General features: G+C 35.8%; 3 protein-coding genes across 5 annotated transcripts; 2 read left to right on the top strand and 1 right to left on the bottom strand.

The window, feature by feature from the left end:
- The first annotated feature begins 628 nt into the window (after nucleotides 1–628).
- Nucleotides 629–8,661, top strand: LOC117925215 (clp protease adapter protein ClpF, chloroplastic). Of its 3 annotated transcripts, none has more exons than XM_034844165.1 (9): nucleotides 630–776; nucleotides 2,727–3,162; nucleotides 3,973–4,032; nucleotides 4,365–4,459; nucleotides 4,765–4,937; nucleotides 7,060–7,172; nucleotides 7,808–7,853; nucleotides 8,061–8,107; nucleotides 8,193–8,661. In XM_034844165.1, exons 2-9 carry the CDS (start codon nucleotides 2,827–2,829, stop codon nucleotides 8,343–8,345), a joined length of 1,023 nt encoding a protein of 340 aa, XP_034700056.1. In that variant the 5' UTR covers nucleotides 630–776; nucleotides 2,727–2,826; the 3' UTR covers nucleotides 8,346–8,661. The 3 variants fall into 3 exon arrangements, with proteins under 3 accessions (XP_034700065.1, XP_034700056.1, XP_034700046.1); XM_034844155.1 differs by having other exon boundaries at nucleotides 2,746–3,162; XM_034844174.1 differs by lacking the exon at nucleotides 7,808–7,853 and having other exon boundaries at nucleotides 629–776; nucleotides 2,746–3,162.
- A 598-nt stretch (nucleotides 8,662–9,259) lies between these two features.
- On the top strand, nucleotides 9,260–13,091 carry LOC117904027 (putative pentatricopeptide repeat-containing protein At1g69350, mitochondrial). Its single transcript, XM_034816583.1, has one exon. It carries the CDS (start codon nucleotides 9,398–9,400, stop codon nucleotides 12,023–12,025), a length of 2,628 nt encoding a protein of 875 aa, XP_034672474.1. The 5' UTR covers nucleotides 9,260–9,397; the 3' UTR covers nucleotides 12,026–13,091.
- On the bottom strand, nucleotides 11,652–14,725 carry LOC117904120 (pentatricopeptide repeat-containing protein At2g03380, mitochondrial). Its single transcript, XM_034816664.1, has one exon. The coding sequence runs from the start codon at nucleotides 14,700–14,702 to the stop codon at nucleotides 12,600–12,602; it is 2,103 nt and encodes a 700-aa protein (XP_034672555.1). The 5' UTR covers nucleotides 14,703–14,725; the 3' UTR covers nucleotides 11,652–12,599.
- Between the last annotated feature and the right edge of the window lie 2,701 nt (nucleotides 14,726–17,426).

The following is a 17,426-nucleotide window of genomic DNA, read 5'->3' on the forward strand; positions in this document are numbered from 1 at the left end:
ATTGGGTTATGACTTATGATATTGCCAGGCTCTATCCACAGGGAAGTTCTTCTGAAGGGAAAGAAAGGTGTGGAGTTAGGGTTTTTTCTGAAGATCATACTGACTCAAGTGTGGTTTTCAAATCTACTGTTGAGTTTGTGCCATTCAGTTCTTTTTGAGCTCATCAAGTATTTGAAATTTTAAAATTAAAATGAAAAAGTTTTTAAAATATGTTTAATATTTGGATTGTTGTTTAGAATATTTTATAAAAAAAATAATTAAAAAATTTTCAAATTTGTTATAAAAAATAATTATGCAAATTTTGTGAAATATATTTCTCCTAATTGTAAAAAAAAAAAAAAAAAAAAAAGTTTTGTAGAAGGTTGAAAATGAAAAAAGCAAGCAAAATCACTTAAAATACCTTTTTGAATATAAATAATATAAATATAAGATGAATAAATGAAGTTATATTTTATTGGTTAGATTATGGCTAGAAATGGCTGTATTTTTATGTTGAATACTAATTTATTTTAATGAACTAATTAATAATAATCTATTAGAAAATAAAACGGTTTTTCAAAAATGAAAATCAGATAATATTGTCGCGACTCCCTAACGTGGGTTTAAGAGGTTCTTGTTTTTTATTTCTTGTGTTAAAAAAAAAAAAAGAGAGAAAATCTCACTTCCATATCTGTTTTGTGAGAACGAAATCTCTCCCTACCTCGGCGTTGGGTTCCTCATTTTCCGGCGACTTCCCGGCGGGATCTCCGACAAGATAAATGCCATCGATCTTGGCGGTTAGTTAGTGCTCTCTTCTTCTGCATCTTCTTGTTGTTGATACTCCATTAAGCCTTGTTTGGCTTCTCAGAAAATTTTGGAAAGGAGGAGAGAAATCCAAATTTTGTTTGTAATTAGGTCGCCAGAAGTTTTCGTTGTCGAGTGGAATTCTTAAGTTGAGGAAACGAATTTTTTGTTTCTTTTCTTCTTCCGATTTCTCGGCAGCCAATCAGAGGGCTGTTCTTTGGTTCTAATTTTCTTGGTTTTCTTTGGGATAAAATTGGTGTATTGTTGAACTGATCTTGCATGTTCAATACAGGCTGAAAATTCATCAGTTATTAATTCAAAATGAGTTGTTGTTGCACCGAATTTTCGATTCTGAGTGTGAATAATTTTCTAATGGAGCTTGGTAGTGGATCGACCACTAGCAGTCTGTGGCAGAATCTGTGTGAATGATGATATACTGTCAAACAGAGTATACACAATCAAATACTGGAACGATGACGGGGATTTGAAGTAAGAAAACCTAAAATACTAAGAAACTAAGTAATAAATGTGATTTATCAGAGTTCTTGTTCTTGAAAAGTTAAAAGGTGATAATCATCCATCAGTTACAAGCTAAGTTGTTGGCCAGGTTAGGCTAGGCTATTGCTTACGAGGTACAAATTTGGCTAAGTTTAATGTAAAACTAAGATAAAGATTCACAAGGAGTACAGTTTAGTTCTCTCCAGATTCACAAGCCTACTACTTATCTTACCCTGTGCAATGGTTCCTTTATCATAGCCAAATTTTATCTAAGTGGGAGCCCTTTCCACATGCTAATTTTTACATGAATCAACTGCAAGAGTTTTGGCTTGTAACTGGAAGTAAGCAATTGTCAAAAATATTTGCATTTGGTAGTTAATGACTAGCTCTCTCTATTCTAAGTTTGGAGTTCAAGGAGACTTTTGATTTGTTACTGATTCTGACAATTTTAAACCTGCTTGAGATGTGCACTATAATATATTTATGCATGTAATTGTATTCTAGAAGAAGAGTAGGTTATATTGAGAAATATGAAGCTCATTTTTTTCTTTTTCTTTTCCAGCATCTGTGTTTGTTCTTATGGTGTTTTCTAGTTAGCACACATATTTTGTCGAATTACCAATTTTCTTAAAAGTTTAAACTTGCAGTATTTGGGACCACAATGTATATTGTGGGCTCCAACATATCTTCCCTCACCTGTAACTCTATACTAGGGCGGAGAGACACATAGGCACACACAGGTCTATAGATAAATAAACAAGAAACAACCTCCTTTGGACTTGATAAAGTGGGGAAATAAACCTACGGTGAGATCCAAACACATGATCTCCTGCCAAACAAGGTTCTAATACCATGTTGAACTACTAATTTTCTTAAAAGCTTAAACTTGTAGGATTTGGACCCACAATATATATCATGCACTCCAACATACTTGCTTATTGATTGATATAGGTCATAATACCATTTAAACCCCAACATAAGCCAAAATTTTGCCCTATAAACGAGTTTGCAAGAAAAAAAAAAAAAAAAAACTAATGCAAGGTTGGAATTTATCATATATCTAGCTTCGTATTTGGTTAAGGTGGTTTGGATAAACAGTTTTTAAATTTATGAACTGCCGAAGGTGTTCAAATGACTCGGAATGCTGCCAATCTCATTGTGTCAGTGGCTTCATTTTCTAAATCTGTATTTATATAATTCTCCTAGAAATATCCATGTAAATCACGTTTTTGGCCATCACAAGTTTATTATTAGCCTTTTGGAAATATTTTCAAGCTGCATCTAAGTGATTAAAAATATTACTGATTTTGCACTTTCCTAATTTACTTTTATGTATTCTTTAGTGTTATATATATATATTCATATTTAGAATGTTCCATATAGCTCATTGCTTATATTATACATGCTGGCTAAAATTATTTATTTGCTTGACTGACACTGAGAAGGCAATCGAGCCAATTGCAGATGTAGAGGCAACAATACAGAAAGACAGAAGACAAAGAACAGTGCATTTTTGAAAAAGGGAACTTTTACTATCGGGTCAAAATGGTGCAATGTGTGTCAGTAAGCACTCTGACAACCTCTGGAAATGGTGGGGTTTATGGGTCCACTGCTTTATGGGGGAGACATTTCCAGTTAATGAGAAAAACCCAGATTCGCACAGGGAGTGAAAGAAATTTTCTTTGGCATCACTGTGCACAGAGATTATTCTTTGCTGGTCAACTTGTTATGCAGAGGCAAAGGAATTTGAGGGTTGAAGCTGGATGGCTGTTTAAAGGTGGTGGTGACCAGGGGTTAGATGCAAGCTCAGAGTGTAGTGAGAGTGCTAATGAGGATATTTTGATTTTCTTTTTCCAGCTGGACTTGGCAACTCGAGTACAGGTTTGATATGCTGTTGTAATTTTTTTCTTTTTTTTTTTCCATTCTTTTCCTTGAAAACAGCTTGCAAAAATAAGCATCAGGTACTTATAAATTAAGGAGTAACAAAGCAATTCCATCAACTCTTGGAATACTCTAATAGTCAAAACAATTAGTCATGGGCAAATGGTAGAACAATGTTCAGTCTGACTTTTCACTTGGAAAATTTTGGGTGAGCATGTGATCTGGTAGACCATTTTGATGGTTTGTCATGTTGATTTTTCAATTTTCTCTTTATATGCGGTGAAGAGATAGCCTAGAGAAGGATCAGTGATCCTTGTATGCTTGTCCTTTTAGCACCTCTAGCATGGGACAGTAGTACCCCTTTAGTTTCTGCATGTACTGAAATGTTTTGAACAACAAATGCTATTCAGTCAGAGACTCCTTCTCTATTATCATGATTTTTAATTTTGATAAAATGGAGAACCCTTGTGCAAACACTGTAGACTAAAATAAAAAACCCTCATGCGGAGATGTTAGAGCTCCTTTTAACTATTGTTCAGTGCACATATGCCAATTTTTCATGGCCTACAAACTTAATTAAGAGGGCATTATCTGAGTTGTCAAGCAAAGGGTGACCAATTCAAAGAGCCCAATAAAGAGTAACCAAGTGTCAATGGACTAACATCTCCATGAGGATCTGACTTCCCAAGTCTAAGTACATTATCATCGAATCATATAGACGAGTTTTTTGAATACCTATATATGATTTTTTCAGTATTTATGGTGTTATGCTCACAAATTTTCTTCTTCTTTGGAATCCTGGAATGGCAGTATGCTTTGAATACGGAGCAGTATGAAATAGCACAACAACTGAGAGATAAGCTGACCGAGGTAAGATTATTGAGCTGTTTCCCTGGTTAATACAATGTGTTGAATGAAAAGGATGCTTTGTTTCTCACAAATTCCTAATCTAAAGCATGTAAAAAGCATTCTATTGTTCGTCCTTTTGAATTCAGTATTGTATTTATTTGACACAAATGCATACAGTATTATTGAGATTTGCAGAGGATGACTGCAGGTAACTTTTTTTGGTTAACAATGTCTAACAACTGACAGCATTACTTGGCATCTGCTTGTCTGCATTAGCACAAGCATGACTGAACTTCCTTCTAGGTGAAGTTTGAGGTAAATTTGCATCTTCTTACTAAGTATTCTTCTTGAAGGTTGAAGCAGAGGTTGTCAAGCAGCGAGAATCAAAAAGGGGATCCACATCAAAGAGTGAAGCTCAAGACAAAGCTTTAAGTATGATACGTCTACGGTGAGCCTCACATCATGTTTTCCTTATATCTATTTTGGTTTTCTTCTTATAATTTTCTAAATAGATGGTTGGATAGGGTGGATCTACAGAGGGACAAGAGCTCCCCTTGCCTACCCCACATGCACACAACGCTAGGAAGTTGAAAAAAATGGCTTTTCCCTATCACCCCCACCAACACCAAGTACCATTTCTTTTGGATATTGCTTGACTCAAAGTAGTTTTTGTTCCAAACAGACCAAACTCAATTTTTTAGATTGATTAAATTGTGTGTTATATTTGATAACATTTGCTACTTTTTCTTGCAGGGCAGACCTGCAGAAAGCAATTGAGGCAGAAAACTATGCATTGGCAGCTGAGTTGCGAGATGAAATTAACAAACTAGAGGCAGAGTCTCTGGCTGCATCGGCAAATGCTCTGGTGTATGAAAATACACCATATGCATTTCGTTTGGGACAGAAAGTGAGGCATAAAGTGTTTGGTATATAATTATGATCTCCCCTTGCCACAGTTTTCTGTTTCATTGCTTTGAATTCAGCATAGTATGCGACCTTATACAATATAATATAAGAAATTGTCTTTATAAGGGTCAAAAGTCAAAGGTGTCAATTTTATGATTCCCTATCTTTCAATCCAACTATGTGAAGGAATGTCCAATGTGCAGAAACCTAGTAAATCAAATATACAATCCATACCTCTCCTCTGGTTCCAAGGAGTGAAAGTTCTGTTTCTTCCAGTTTAAGGGATTTCAATGCCCATATATGATAAGCCATAACAACTTGCATTTGTTTCTGCTGTCCTGTGTTTTGTTCTGATCCAAAATGATACACACAATTCAAAATTAGAAATTCAACCCTCTACTGAAATGGCTATTTTCTTTGGTAGTTGGTGGTCTTACTTCACTTTAAAAAGTTGAGATCTCTCAAATTTTTGGTGAATTGAAGAATAGCTTTTTTTACTGATAGCAAAAGAAAATTTGGTCTACAAGTGGTCCTTTGCTATTTTTTTTTTATATATTTACTTGGTCTTTAGCATACTTAAAATATTTATTATTTTTGAACTCTTACATACTTGATATTACTTTCTCTATCTGTTTTTGAATCTTGCGACTTGGTTTGATCTTAAAATCCTATTCTGAACTTCTCTTATCCTTCTGTGTTAGGGGTAAAGGCACTAAGCATTGGTTAGGTTTTACATTGGAAGGATTCTTAATTTAGTTTTATTACGTAAAATTGCACCAAGATTTCACCGATAAGGTTTTTGGGTTTGCAATGTGTTTATATTGCCAAATCTTGTGAGAGTAGTTGTTTGCTTACTAGAGAACTCTAGGTGAATGCCTCATGCCTTTGTTATTGATATCCTTATAAGTTTTGACATCATGAACCAATCACCTTTTTGGTAATTGTTTTTGCTTTCCTCTTCTCTTGTCATTGTTTTTAAAATTAGAGGAATGGCTATATGAAAATAGTAGAAATTTTTTTTTGACATCCTATTTGTGGTTTTCTTGCATCTTCAGTCCAAAAAAAGATAAGGCCTTGTTTGGTAACTGTTTTTGAAAACAGTTCTAAAAAATAGCTTTTAATAACAGTTTTTGAAAACTGTTCTTTGATGTTTTATAGAACAAAAGTCTGTTTGGGAACCTAAAATGTTTTTAACCTATTTTTAATAACTATGTTTTAAAAATAATTTTTATGCCCACAGCTTTATTTTTAATCATTATATATGTTTTTACAATTATTTTTTAAAATAGCTTTCAAAAAACAAGTGAAAACAACTAAAAAATGTTATTTGAAAACACCCTATTTTCTGTTTTCTGATAATACAAAACAGAAAATAATTTATGGTTGCCAAACGTATTTTTCAATTTTTTTGTTTTAGAAAACAGAAAACTGATCTTGAAAACAGTTCCCAAACAGGCCCTAAATTTCTAGACTTCTGTAGCTTGCCATTTATTCCATTGGAGATACATGTTGTATGACTAAAAACAGTTGTGTTAGTATTTTCAAGTACCCCTTCTGCCTTTAGAAGTTAGAACTGTAAAACTTGTTGCAATTCATTTGGAAAATGTGCATATAATTCATGAAGCATCAAAATGATCATTGAGAAATAGAGCTGCCCTTTTTTTATTTATTTGTGGGCATATATGCTAGGTATAATGATTTTCTTAAACCCGATATTCCGTAAGTAATTTTGTTTCCTTTGAGGTATCAAATTTAGTTTCTTTGGTGGAGCTCCATTTTCTGAGTGAAGCTTTGGAAGACTAGCTTGTACTTTTAAGAGAAATGAAAACCATTGAATTATTTTCCTTCATGTTCTTATTCATTGTGTAGATTAAACCATGATTTCTATCAACTTCCACAGTTTCTTTACATAAAGTATCCATTGTGTTAGCCTAGTTGCATTTCCCTTGTTTGCATTACCCTTTTCGTGAAACAAATATTTGCATCATTGGACTGGAACAATTCTTCAAAATGTAAAGAAAGCTATGCAACTGTGTGGATTTCATGTAATACACCTGATAAGGGTCTTTCTTTTTTGGTCTTTTTGTTTCTTTTTTCTTGTTTCCTATTTGTTTAACTTAATGAAAAATTATATAATTTCAGGCTATTCTGCTGTGATTTGTGGAATGGATCCAGTGTGCTGTGAATCAAGTTCATGGAGGGAAAGCGCACGTGTTGATAAGTTGACTCGGGGTTCTAATCAGCCATTTTATCAGGTCCCTTATGCATTCTTCTAAATCTTAAAATTAAATGTATTACCTTTAGTAGTCTGAATCAAATTATTTAGTCACAAAATAATTTTCTTTAAATTCTGATTATGATATTATAATAGGTTTACATTGTTCTGATGCATGGCCCTAGACAAGATTAAAGGGACATAGTATGCGAGGCCAGTAGTATGGCTTGCAAGTATGTGATTCTATTCACTATAGTTGACATCTTATTTTGCAAACTGCACATGGCCTAAAGGTTGCATGCCACCTGTCCCTTTTTGGGACATAGGCATCAGTCACCTAATGAAAGGGCCAGGCATGTCTTTGCCTTTTCACAGGGGTAGGTGATGGAGCAGATAATGCAAAATGATCTATTTTTGGTAAATTAATTTTTTTTTTAAATTATTATAATAATCAGATTAGGATGTTGAGACCTTTGTGGGCATGAAGGGGATTTTACTCGAGTCTTTTCATCTCATGCAAACATTCTTATTTTACTGGAACTGGGTAGGATTCACGTTTTATCCAAGTGCCTTCCCCTTCTCTCCTCTCTTCCTATAGATGAATTATTTGGAAATTGACTATGGCACTTGGGAAAGCCCAAAACATCTGCAACTAAGCTTTGTTCTTGTTTCCAGGTATTGGTTGATGTACATGTAGACCCCAATCTATTAGTGGCATATGGTAATTCACAGCATTTCTTTTTTCCTCATCAGCTTTATTTTCTTTGCTTCTGTGATTGCCTTAATTCTGCATTCTCTGCTTCATTATCAACTTTGCTGCTTTTAGTATTATCACATGATTTGAAGTCTTTACCAATTTTGACTCTTTCACATCTACTTGGTTTTTTTCCCCTCTCCAATGAACCCTGAAAATTTGTTCTGACTGCAGTTCCAGAGGAGAATTTGCTGGTCCCTGATGGACCAAGACCAAACAAGGTTAGTAAAATTCTCTCCAAAAACACAGGTTCTGCATTCATTTACTTTGCTTCTAACACCAAGTATGGCACTCGATCATGTGCAGGGCAGGTTTGATCACCCCTATCTTTCTTTTTTATTTTACGGCATGGATGCAGCTGGAGATTTCATTCCAATCAAGCAGCTCCGGGAGAAGTACAATAGGCCCCGGCATGAAGTGCCTGGTGATCCACCAGACGAGGGTGGAGAAGATGCTTAAAGCAGCACACTGATTATCTGTTCCCATCAACTTCGAAGAGCTAGCAAATCAAAAGAGGAAAGATTTGACTCCAGAAGTTACCTGGGTCCTACATCTGAATAGCACAGCCGTTTTGTCTTGTGTATGATCCTGATTCGTGTGTATAAGTGTTTTTAGGATGATTTGGGACGGTACTCTTACCGTTTACTTGAATGAATTACTAATCTTGTATTTTTGCTTTAGGAGCGAAGTTTCTGACACTCACACACTACTCACTAGATCATTTGATACATGTAGATGCATTTTAAGGTATCAATGTGGGTGATTTCTGAATTAACAATCGGTGTGGGTAATTATCATAGTAATTAAAAAACTTACGACACTGGGTATAATGATAGGAATTAAGCATAAAAGATAGAAAATGATAAATGTTTGAAAAGTTATATTTTTATTGTCAAATCTCGTGTTAGGAATCAAGTAAATTTATTAATCTTCATTTGAATGAATAAAAATTTTTAGGTTTTTTTTTTTTTTAATTTCTTTTTCAATGGGTAAGGATTTATCATTAACGTGAAAGGTTGAAATTTTAAAGTTGATGGGATATGATTAGTTAAGATTTGGATTTAAAAATCAAATCTAAAAATTTTAAAAATTTACTTTTATGGATTTTAGTTATGAATCTATAAATCAAAATCAGTTAAACTTTTTAAAAGCTCTAATATATTTATATATAATTTATTTTTTATTATATAAAAAGATTTATGATACGAAATTTGATAATATGTATATATAAATAATAAATGTCATTACTTTTCAGAGTTAATTTGTAATTTCCACATCATCCAGGCAGAAATCGTTGACACTAAACTCATTTGAGATGTGTAGACGCATTTTACAGGACTTGGCTAACAAGCCTCCAACTTTTGAATTGAGACGGACTTCCCACTCACTTTCTTTCTATATGCAGCTTCTGCAGAATATGCATGTTTTTTTACCTTGAATTCATCAAGATCGCTTACAAGTCACAAGTAAGAAAACGCATGATTTTTCACTGGTTTTGACCTTGAAGAGCTATGATACTTTACATGCCCTTGTTCAGACGATGCGCCACCTCAACAACACTCACCCAACTCCATGCCCATCTCTTCATCACCGGCCTCCATAGACACCCGCCTGCATCCACCAAACTCATTGAGTCCTATGCCCAAATGGGCATTTTTGAATCTTCCAAACGTGTCTTTGATACCTTCCCTAAACCCGATTCCTTCATGTGGGGTGTTCTGATCAAGTGCTATGTGTGGGGTGGATTCTTTGAAGAAGCCGTTTCACTTTACCATGAAATGGTGTACCAGGACCAGACCCAGATCAGTAACTTTGTGTTTCCATCAGTTTTGAAGGCGTGTTCCGGTTTTGGTGATCTGGGTGTTGGTGGGAAGGTTCATGGGAGAGTAATCAAATGTGGGTTTGAGTCTGATGCTGTTGTTGAGACCTCGTTGCTTTGTATGTATGGAGAAATGAGCTTTTTAGATGACGCTTGTAAGGTATTCGATACAATGCCAATAAGAGATGTGGTGGCATGGAGTTCCATTGTTCTGAACTTTGTTCAGAATGGACAAGCAAGTGAAGGGTTGGATATGTTTTCTCAGATGATCTCAGAAGCTGTTGAACCTGATTCCGTGACTATGCTTAGTGTAACTGAGGCCTGTTCTGAGTTGGGTTCTCTAAGACTAGGGAGGTCTGTTCATGGCTATGTTGTGAGGAGGGAGATTGAGAGTAATGCTTCACTGAACAATTCTCTTATTGTAATGTATGGTAAATTGGGTGACTTGTATAGTGCAGAAAGGCTCTTTGAGAATGTTCCTTGTCGGATGACCGCTCCATGGACACCAATGATTTCCTGCTACAATCAAAGTGGATGTTTCCAAGAAGCCCTGAACGTTTTCGCTAAGATGCAGGAGTTTAAAATGGAACCCAATCAAGTAACCATGGTGGGTGTTCTGTGTGCTTGTGCTAGGTTAGGCAGGGTGAAGGAAGGGAAGTCAGTTCATGGCTTTGTCATCAGAAGAGCTATGGACCCAGAGTTAGATTTTCTGGGGCCAGCATTAATGGAGTTGTATGCTGATACTGGAAACTTAAGGAATTGCCATAAGGTTTTTGAAACTATTGAAGAGAAAACTATCCTCTCATGGAACACACTCATATCGATTTTCACCCGGAATGGGCAACCAGAGGAGGCCTTACTTCTCTTTGTGCAAATGCAGACACAGGGACTAATGCCAGACTCATATAGCCTGGCAAGTTCTCTCTCAGCCTGTGGAACTATCAGTTTTTCACAGCTTGGAGCTCAGATCCATGGTTATATCATCAAAACAGGCAACTTCAATGACTTTGTCCAGAATGCCCTGATTGATATGTACGCCAAGTGTGGGTTTATGCATTCAGCAAACAAGATGTTTGAGAAGATCAAGGAGAAGAGTCTGGTAACATGGAATTCTATGATTTGCGGTTTCTCTCAGAACGGTTATTCAGTAGAAGCAATCACTCTCTTTGATCAAATGTACATGAACTGTGTCAAGATGGATAAACTAACCTTCTTGAGTGTAATTCAAGCTTGTTCCCATCTGGGTTACTTAGAAAAGGGAAAATGGGTTCACCACAAGCTCATCACGTATGGTTTAAGGAAGGACTCTTACCTTGATACTGCACTGACTGACATGTATTCCAAGTGTGGAGAGCTTCAGATGGCCCATGGAGTTTTCGACCGCATGTCAGAACGAAGCATAGTTTCATGGAGTGTTATGATAGCTGGTTATGGGATGCACGGTCAGATTAATGCCACCATCTCACTCTTCAATCAAATGTTGGGGTCGGGAATAAAGCCAAATGATATTACTTTCATGCATATCCTATCAGCTTGTAGTCATGCAGGAGCAGTAGAAGAAGGGAAGCTATATTTTAACTCCATGAGTGAGTTTGGCGTTGAGCCCAAACATGATCATTTTGCTTGCATGGTTGACCTTCTGAGCCGAGCTGGTGATCTGAATGGAGCATATCAAATCATTACTTCATTGCCATTCCCTGCAAATTCCAGCATCTGGGGCGCTTTGCTTAATGGGTGTCGAATCCACAAGAGGATGGACATCATCAAAAGCATTGAAAAAAATCTGTTAGATGTAGATACAGCCGATACGGGATATTATACATTACTATCTAATATATATGCAGAGGAAGGAACCTGGGATAAATTTGGGAAGGTGAGATCCATGATGAAGAGTAAGGGTCTAAGGAAAGTCCCTGGCTACAGCACAATAGAGATTGAAAAGAAAATTTATAGGTTTGGACCAGGCGATACATCTCATTCACAAACAAAGGACGTATACAGATTCTTGGAAAAATTTCGGAGTTTGGTTCATTCTCAAGTTTATGATTCAGAACCTGATAATTCTATTGTTGGCACTAGTAAATTCAACAAAGAAAATAATGTTATGAGTCACAGTGAGAAGTTAGCAATTGCCTTCGGAATAATCAACACCAGGCCAGGAACAACACTACGCATTTCTAAGAACCTTCGTGTTTGTAGAGATTGCCATTCCTTTGCAAAGATTGCGTCTAAAATCACAGGCAGAGAGATCATCATGAGAGATTTGAATCGGTTTCATTGTTTCAGGAATGGGAGTTGCTCTTGTAATGATTATTGGTGATAGGTCAGTTTACACCAGCAAAACCACCAGGACAGAAAACCTAGTGGGCTAATCTCATGAACATTGTATTAAAGAAGATATCACTCGTGATCCAAAGGGATTTGGAGTCGGTAACCTTGTATTGAAAGCTTCCCTCTTGCACTGCAATGATACACCATGGTTCTTCATCGTAGTCAGGTTTGAAGATGCATGAGAACTTCAAACCATTATATTCAGGAAGATGATTCAGTGAGTTTGCTGCCAGGAATCTTCACATCAAAATTTTACTGCAACTCTGCCATTAAAAAATCCAGAGCAGTTCGAACCACATTCTCCCAGCTATGCTCAAACCGTTTCAACAGGACCTCAGGACCAGTCCAACACAAGTTCATACATAGCCAGACCCAGAAAAGTATTTGATTGAGTGTTCTCTAAGTACCTCACTGACTCCAGAATTCATGCATGATGAGGAATAGGATGGGGCAAGAGATGTTACTTCCTGTGGAGAAAAATCATTTACCAAGATCCATATCGAATAGGTTAAGAGATACCCTGACTCCTGGACTCCAGAATTCATGCGTGGTGAAGTGCATAACTAAGGATGAGATGCCACTATCAATGGAGAAAAATCATTACTGGTCTCAATATCCACTAGGCTCCACCCAGGTAATTTTGCTAATCCTCTTTGTTTCATCAACTCCATCACTTGATTAGCCTGGCTCCATCTTCCTTCTGATGCATACAAATTTGACATGAGAACATAGTAACAAGCTTTATCAGGGTGCAACTCTAGCATCCTCCTAACTGCCACCTCTCCAAGATCAAACCTCGAGTGGAGTCTGCATCCATGGAGAAAAGCTCCCAACAAACTAACATCCGGTTGAATTGGGATTTTCTCAATGAAATCCAAGGCTTCTTCAAGCCTTCCTGCACGAGCCAAGAGATCAACCATACATGCATAATGCTTCATGGAAGGCACAAAGTTATAGACCTGACACATTGTATTGAAATACCTCCACCCTTCTCCAAGCATCCCTGAATGGCTACAAGCCGATAATATAGTGGTGAAGATTACTTCATTGGGCTCCAACTTTTCCTTCAGCATATCACCAAAAAGTTCAAGGGACCTGCTACAATCCCCTTGAATTCCATAACCGCCAATCATTGCACTCCATGTGATCGTGTTCTTCTCTCCCATCTCATCAAAAATTACTCGAGCAGACTCTGCATCTCCACATTTGGCGTAGAAGTTTAGAAGTGCAGTGCCAACATAGACACTGCCTGATAATAGGCCAGCCTTTATAGCGTATCCATGAAGAGAAGAACCCACTCTGTAAGCACCAACAGAAGCACAGGCCGAGAGGACGCTGACCAGTGTGATTGCATCTGGGTAGACAGAGTCTGATCTCATTTGATCAAAAAGTTCAAGGGCTTCATATGCATACCCATTTTGAGTGTACCCTGAAATGATTGAATTCCAAGCAATTACATCCTTATCAAAAACTGTTTCGAATACATACCAAGCATCTCCAATCATGTGGCATTTTGCATACATGTCCACAAGAGCATTTTCAAAAGTTGCATCTTCCAATCCAAGTTTTATCCCAAGACCATGAACTGATCTACCCATATTCAAAGACCCAGTTTGTGCACATGCAGAAAGCACACTCGAAGTGGTAACAGTATTTGGCAAGAGATCTTTCCATCTCTCATCTGTAAAAAGCTTCAAAGCCTCTCTGGGGTAGCCCCTCTGAGCATACCCAACAATCATGGCTGTCCATGAAACTAGATCAATAGTAGAAAGCTCATCAAATACAGAAAAAGCATCTCTAATGTCCCCACACTTGAAATACAAGTCTAGAAGAGGTGTTACCAAGAAAGAATTGAGATCAAAACCACTCTTAATCACATACCCATGAACCCACTTTCCCTGATGTAAAGCTCCCAACTTGGTACAGGCTGTGACTAAGCTCCCCAAAGTATATTGGTTACCTTCCACCAGCCCCTCCCTCATCCTATTAAACAACACCAACCCTTCTTTCAAGCAATCATTCTGTACATACCCCACAATCATGGAAGTCCAACACACCACATTTCTATCAAGAATTTCATCAAACACTCGACGTGAATCCTCGACCTCTCTACATTTAGCATACATATCCACAAGACCCGTCAACACGAAACTATCAGGACTCCCCACCTTAACAATCTGGCAATGCAGTTTCCTCCCTTCATCAGTCTCACGCAATTCACTGCACGCCTTCAACACAATCGAAAAAACAACATTGTCATACTCGTTGAGGCATTTCCTCAAACGGGTGTTGTAAAACTGAACGATCTCCGAATACGAATCGTTCAAAAAATACCATCTGATCATCACTTTCCACGAATAAAGATCCGGGTTGCGAATTCTATCAAACATTAACCGGGCACACTCAACGTGGCCAAACGAACCATACAAGCTAACCAATTTGGTTTCGCATAAAAGGTCCTCCGACAAGCCGTGGACGACGAGCAAAGCGTGGATTTTCCTGAGAGACGATACGGTTTTGCAGATACCCAGAAGAGAAAAACATGGGTTTGAAGATATAGACTGAATCGAAGCTATAGTACCATCAATTTCAGGAGTGCGTTGAAGGGCAGTTACGGTGAGATTTCTCCATTGGAGGTGTCTGTGTAAGAGGGAGATACGTTTCATTGTTCTTTTCTCTCATTCAAGAATTCATTTGTCGGTTGATTCCCGCCACTTTTCTGGCGTTGGTTATTAGGGTTTAAGGTTAAACAAATATATAATAAATAATTTTAATAATATTTAAATTTTTATAAATATTAAATATTCTTGGTTATAATTTTATATTTGAGAATAATTGAAAGTAAATTTTAAACTAGCACTTGATAATTTTATTTTATTTTTAATTATTTTTTTGTTAAAGCTATTCAAATACTAACCAATTTTACATAAAGATGATATAACAAAAACTTTATTAGCTAAACCTTTTTCATAATCACTCCCAAATCAATTGACTAATTATAGTCATTAACGAAAGATAAAATTATAATATTTTAATTAATAATGTCACACGATTGTTAGTTGATAGTTGTTACTATTATTTTTAGAAAAGTATTATTTAAATAAAATATTTACAGATTCCCCCAGGGCGTTGGACCACCATTGACCTTAAAAAAGAAATATAGAATTTACTAATTATTATTTATAACAAAATGGGGCCATATTTAGGTGGAAGAAGAAGAAAGAAAGTACATTGTGGGCATAAAATATGAAGAGAGAGAGAGAGAGAGAGAGAGAAAATTAAGGAGTGAGAAAGGGACAGACAGGGATCAAAGAAAATGACTCATCACCATGTGATGTGGTTTCCACCACTTTCAATTATAATATTAAAAATTAAATAAAATATAGAGAGATTGGAGAGTTGTGATTGGTGCTGAGAGCATGCAAGGAGGAGTCATGGACAAATCAACTGAAATGGAAACACAGACAGACTTTGGACGATCCTTTTTATATTCCATTCCCCCACGCGCCTTCCTTCCTCGCGTGCTTCACCACCTTTCCTTTTTCATTTTCTTTTTTTTTCTTCTTCCCATTTGAGGAAAATTTTATATCTTAACCTTAACGTGCATGATTAGGTCATTGACAACCACTGAAGGGTGGGATGAATGACACATGTATATTTTAGGTCCAATCGTTCTTTCGTATTTTAATTTCATTTATTTATATTTTTATTTAATGATTTAGATTTTATAATACATATTAAATATTTGAGATTGAGAATTCAATAAATACCAATTGAATACCCTTTTATTTTTATATGAATAACATAAATTATTAAATATAGATATAAAAGGTAGGATTAAGGTATAATAAATGAAAGTATTGAACCATCTTTTCAAAATATAGGACCTAATCATCAATTTTTTTTTTATGAAAAGTAGTGTCAAAAATTATACATTATGTTTTGTTCCGAGGAGGGAAGGGGTGTTAATTGTCATTTCATGTTGTTTTTATTTTATTCTTGATTTTAAATTTTGTTTATCATAAAAAGTATGTTAATTTCCTCTTTTGCAAAATTTAGGATGACATGACTTACCATACGAGACATGATCATATAAGTTTCATCACTACAATGTCATAATATTGTATCATTTGAACACGAATATCTTTCTCTAAACATATTCTTGTTTATATAAAGCATAGATGCCCACTTATAATAATTATCGAGAAAATGTCTCTTATGGTGAGTATTGGCTCTTGGTGAAAGTGAACTCCTAAGAGGGTTAATTATTTCATTTTTGTTATAAAAAATATATATATATATTTCCACTATAATACTTATGCTCATATGATCTCCTACATCTCCTTTAAAGATCTCATCTTTTACATAGCATTTTGACATTAATATGTCTCCTTAGATCAAAAGCTAAGACTCAAGTGATTTGAAATAGACTCAACTCATCTCGATGATGAACAACATGAAGTTCATTTTAGAAATTGAGAGTTTAAGTTTGATGATTAGAGATTTGTTGAAGTGGAATTAACAAGCATCAAATCATCTCGGGAGGAAAGATGATTATATTTTTATGATATATGTTATTCTCAAAAGCTTCTGAAAAAAGAAACTGATTTCCTCCTTCCCCTGCTTCTCTTGTCTCTCACTTTGTTATATTCCCTTCTCACATACACCTCACCATTGTGATTGACTTTCTATAAATAACATCCAAATCTTTACAAATATTATAGTATGAATTATCTTTTGATTAAGACACAAATTATTAATTATCAAAGCTATATAAAATCTAAACAAATCATGACTAGACATGTGTGCAATAAGGTATCAATATATAAGATGACTTCATAATCACTAACACAACTCTCAAGAAAAAGAGAACACATTTTCAATCACAATCACAATTTGTTATTATTTAGATATATTTGTATTGAATGAGAGAGTGAACTTTGAAGGTTTGAAGCAAAAGGGGTAGAGTGTGAAGAAAGGCATGTGAGGTCCATTAGACACATGCATATAAATCCATGTAAGTTCAAACAAGCTTTGGTTAGGGCAAAAGAGAATTTGGGGAATTAGAAAGCTAAAAAACATCTGAAAAGGCCATGTGAACTTTAAGGATTTCTTAATCATTTTTGGAAACATGTGTAAACAGAAGATTCCACAGTTGTGAAAGAGGACAGACAATGAATTAAAACCACTTTATTGCAAACGAACCACTCATTGCCAGTACCCATATATTCTGCAGAAGATGGACCCACCCACTTGTTCTTCTATTCACCACTTTGCACTCTCAAATTCTCTATGGTTGATAAATGAAGGGAAAATTTGTTGGGGAAGATCTTGGAATTTAATTCATGGGGTCCTCTTGTTTCTCATGAAAATCATTTTCCAACACCCTT

This window comes from Vitis riparia, chromosome 1, assembly GCF_004353265.1.
Source record: "Vitis riparia cultivar Riparia Gloire de Montpellier isolate 1030 chromosome 1, EGFV_Vit.rip_1.0, whole genome shotgun sequence".
NCBI lineage: Eukaryota > Viridiplantae > Streptophyta > Magnoliopsida > Vitales > Vitaceae > Vitis > Vitis riparia.

What these genes read in the sequence shown, in the direction of transcription:
- LOC117925215 (XM_034844165.1), top strand. Translation starts at nt 2,827, where the DNA reads ATGGTGCAATGTGTGTCAGTAAGCACTCTGACAACCTCTGGAAATGGT. An exon ending in CTAATCAGCCATTTTATCAG is followed by an intron (nt 7,173 to 7,807) that starts GTCCCTTATGCA and finishes TCTTGTTTCCAG; the next exon opens with GTATTGGTTGATGTACATGT. An exon ending in ATGGACCAAGACCAAACAAG is followed by an intron (nt 8,108 to 8,192) that starts GTTAGTAAAATT and finishes GATCATGTGCAG; the next exon opens with GGCAGGTTTGATCACCCCTA.
- LOC117904027 (XM_034816583.1), top strand. Translation starts at nt 9,398, where the DNA reads ATGATACTTTACATGCCCTTGTTCAGACGATGCGCCACCTCAACAACA.
- LOC117904120 (XM_034816664.1), bottom strand. Translation starts at nt 14,702, where the DNA reads ATGAAACGTATCTCCCTCTTACACAGACACCTCCAATGGAGAAATCTC.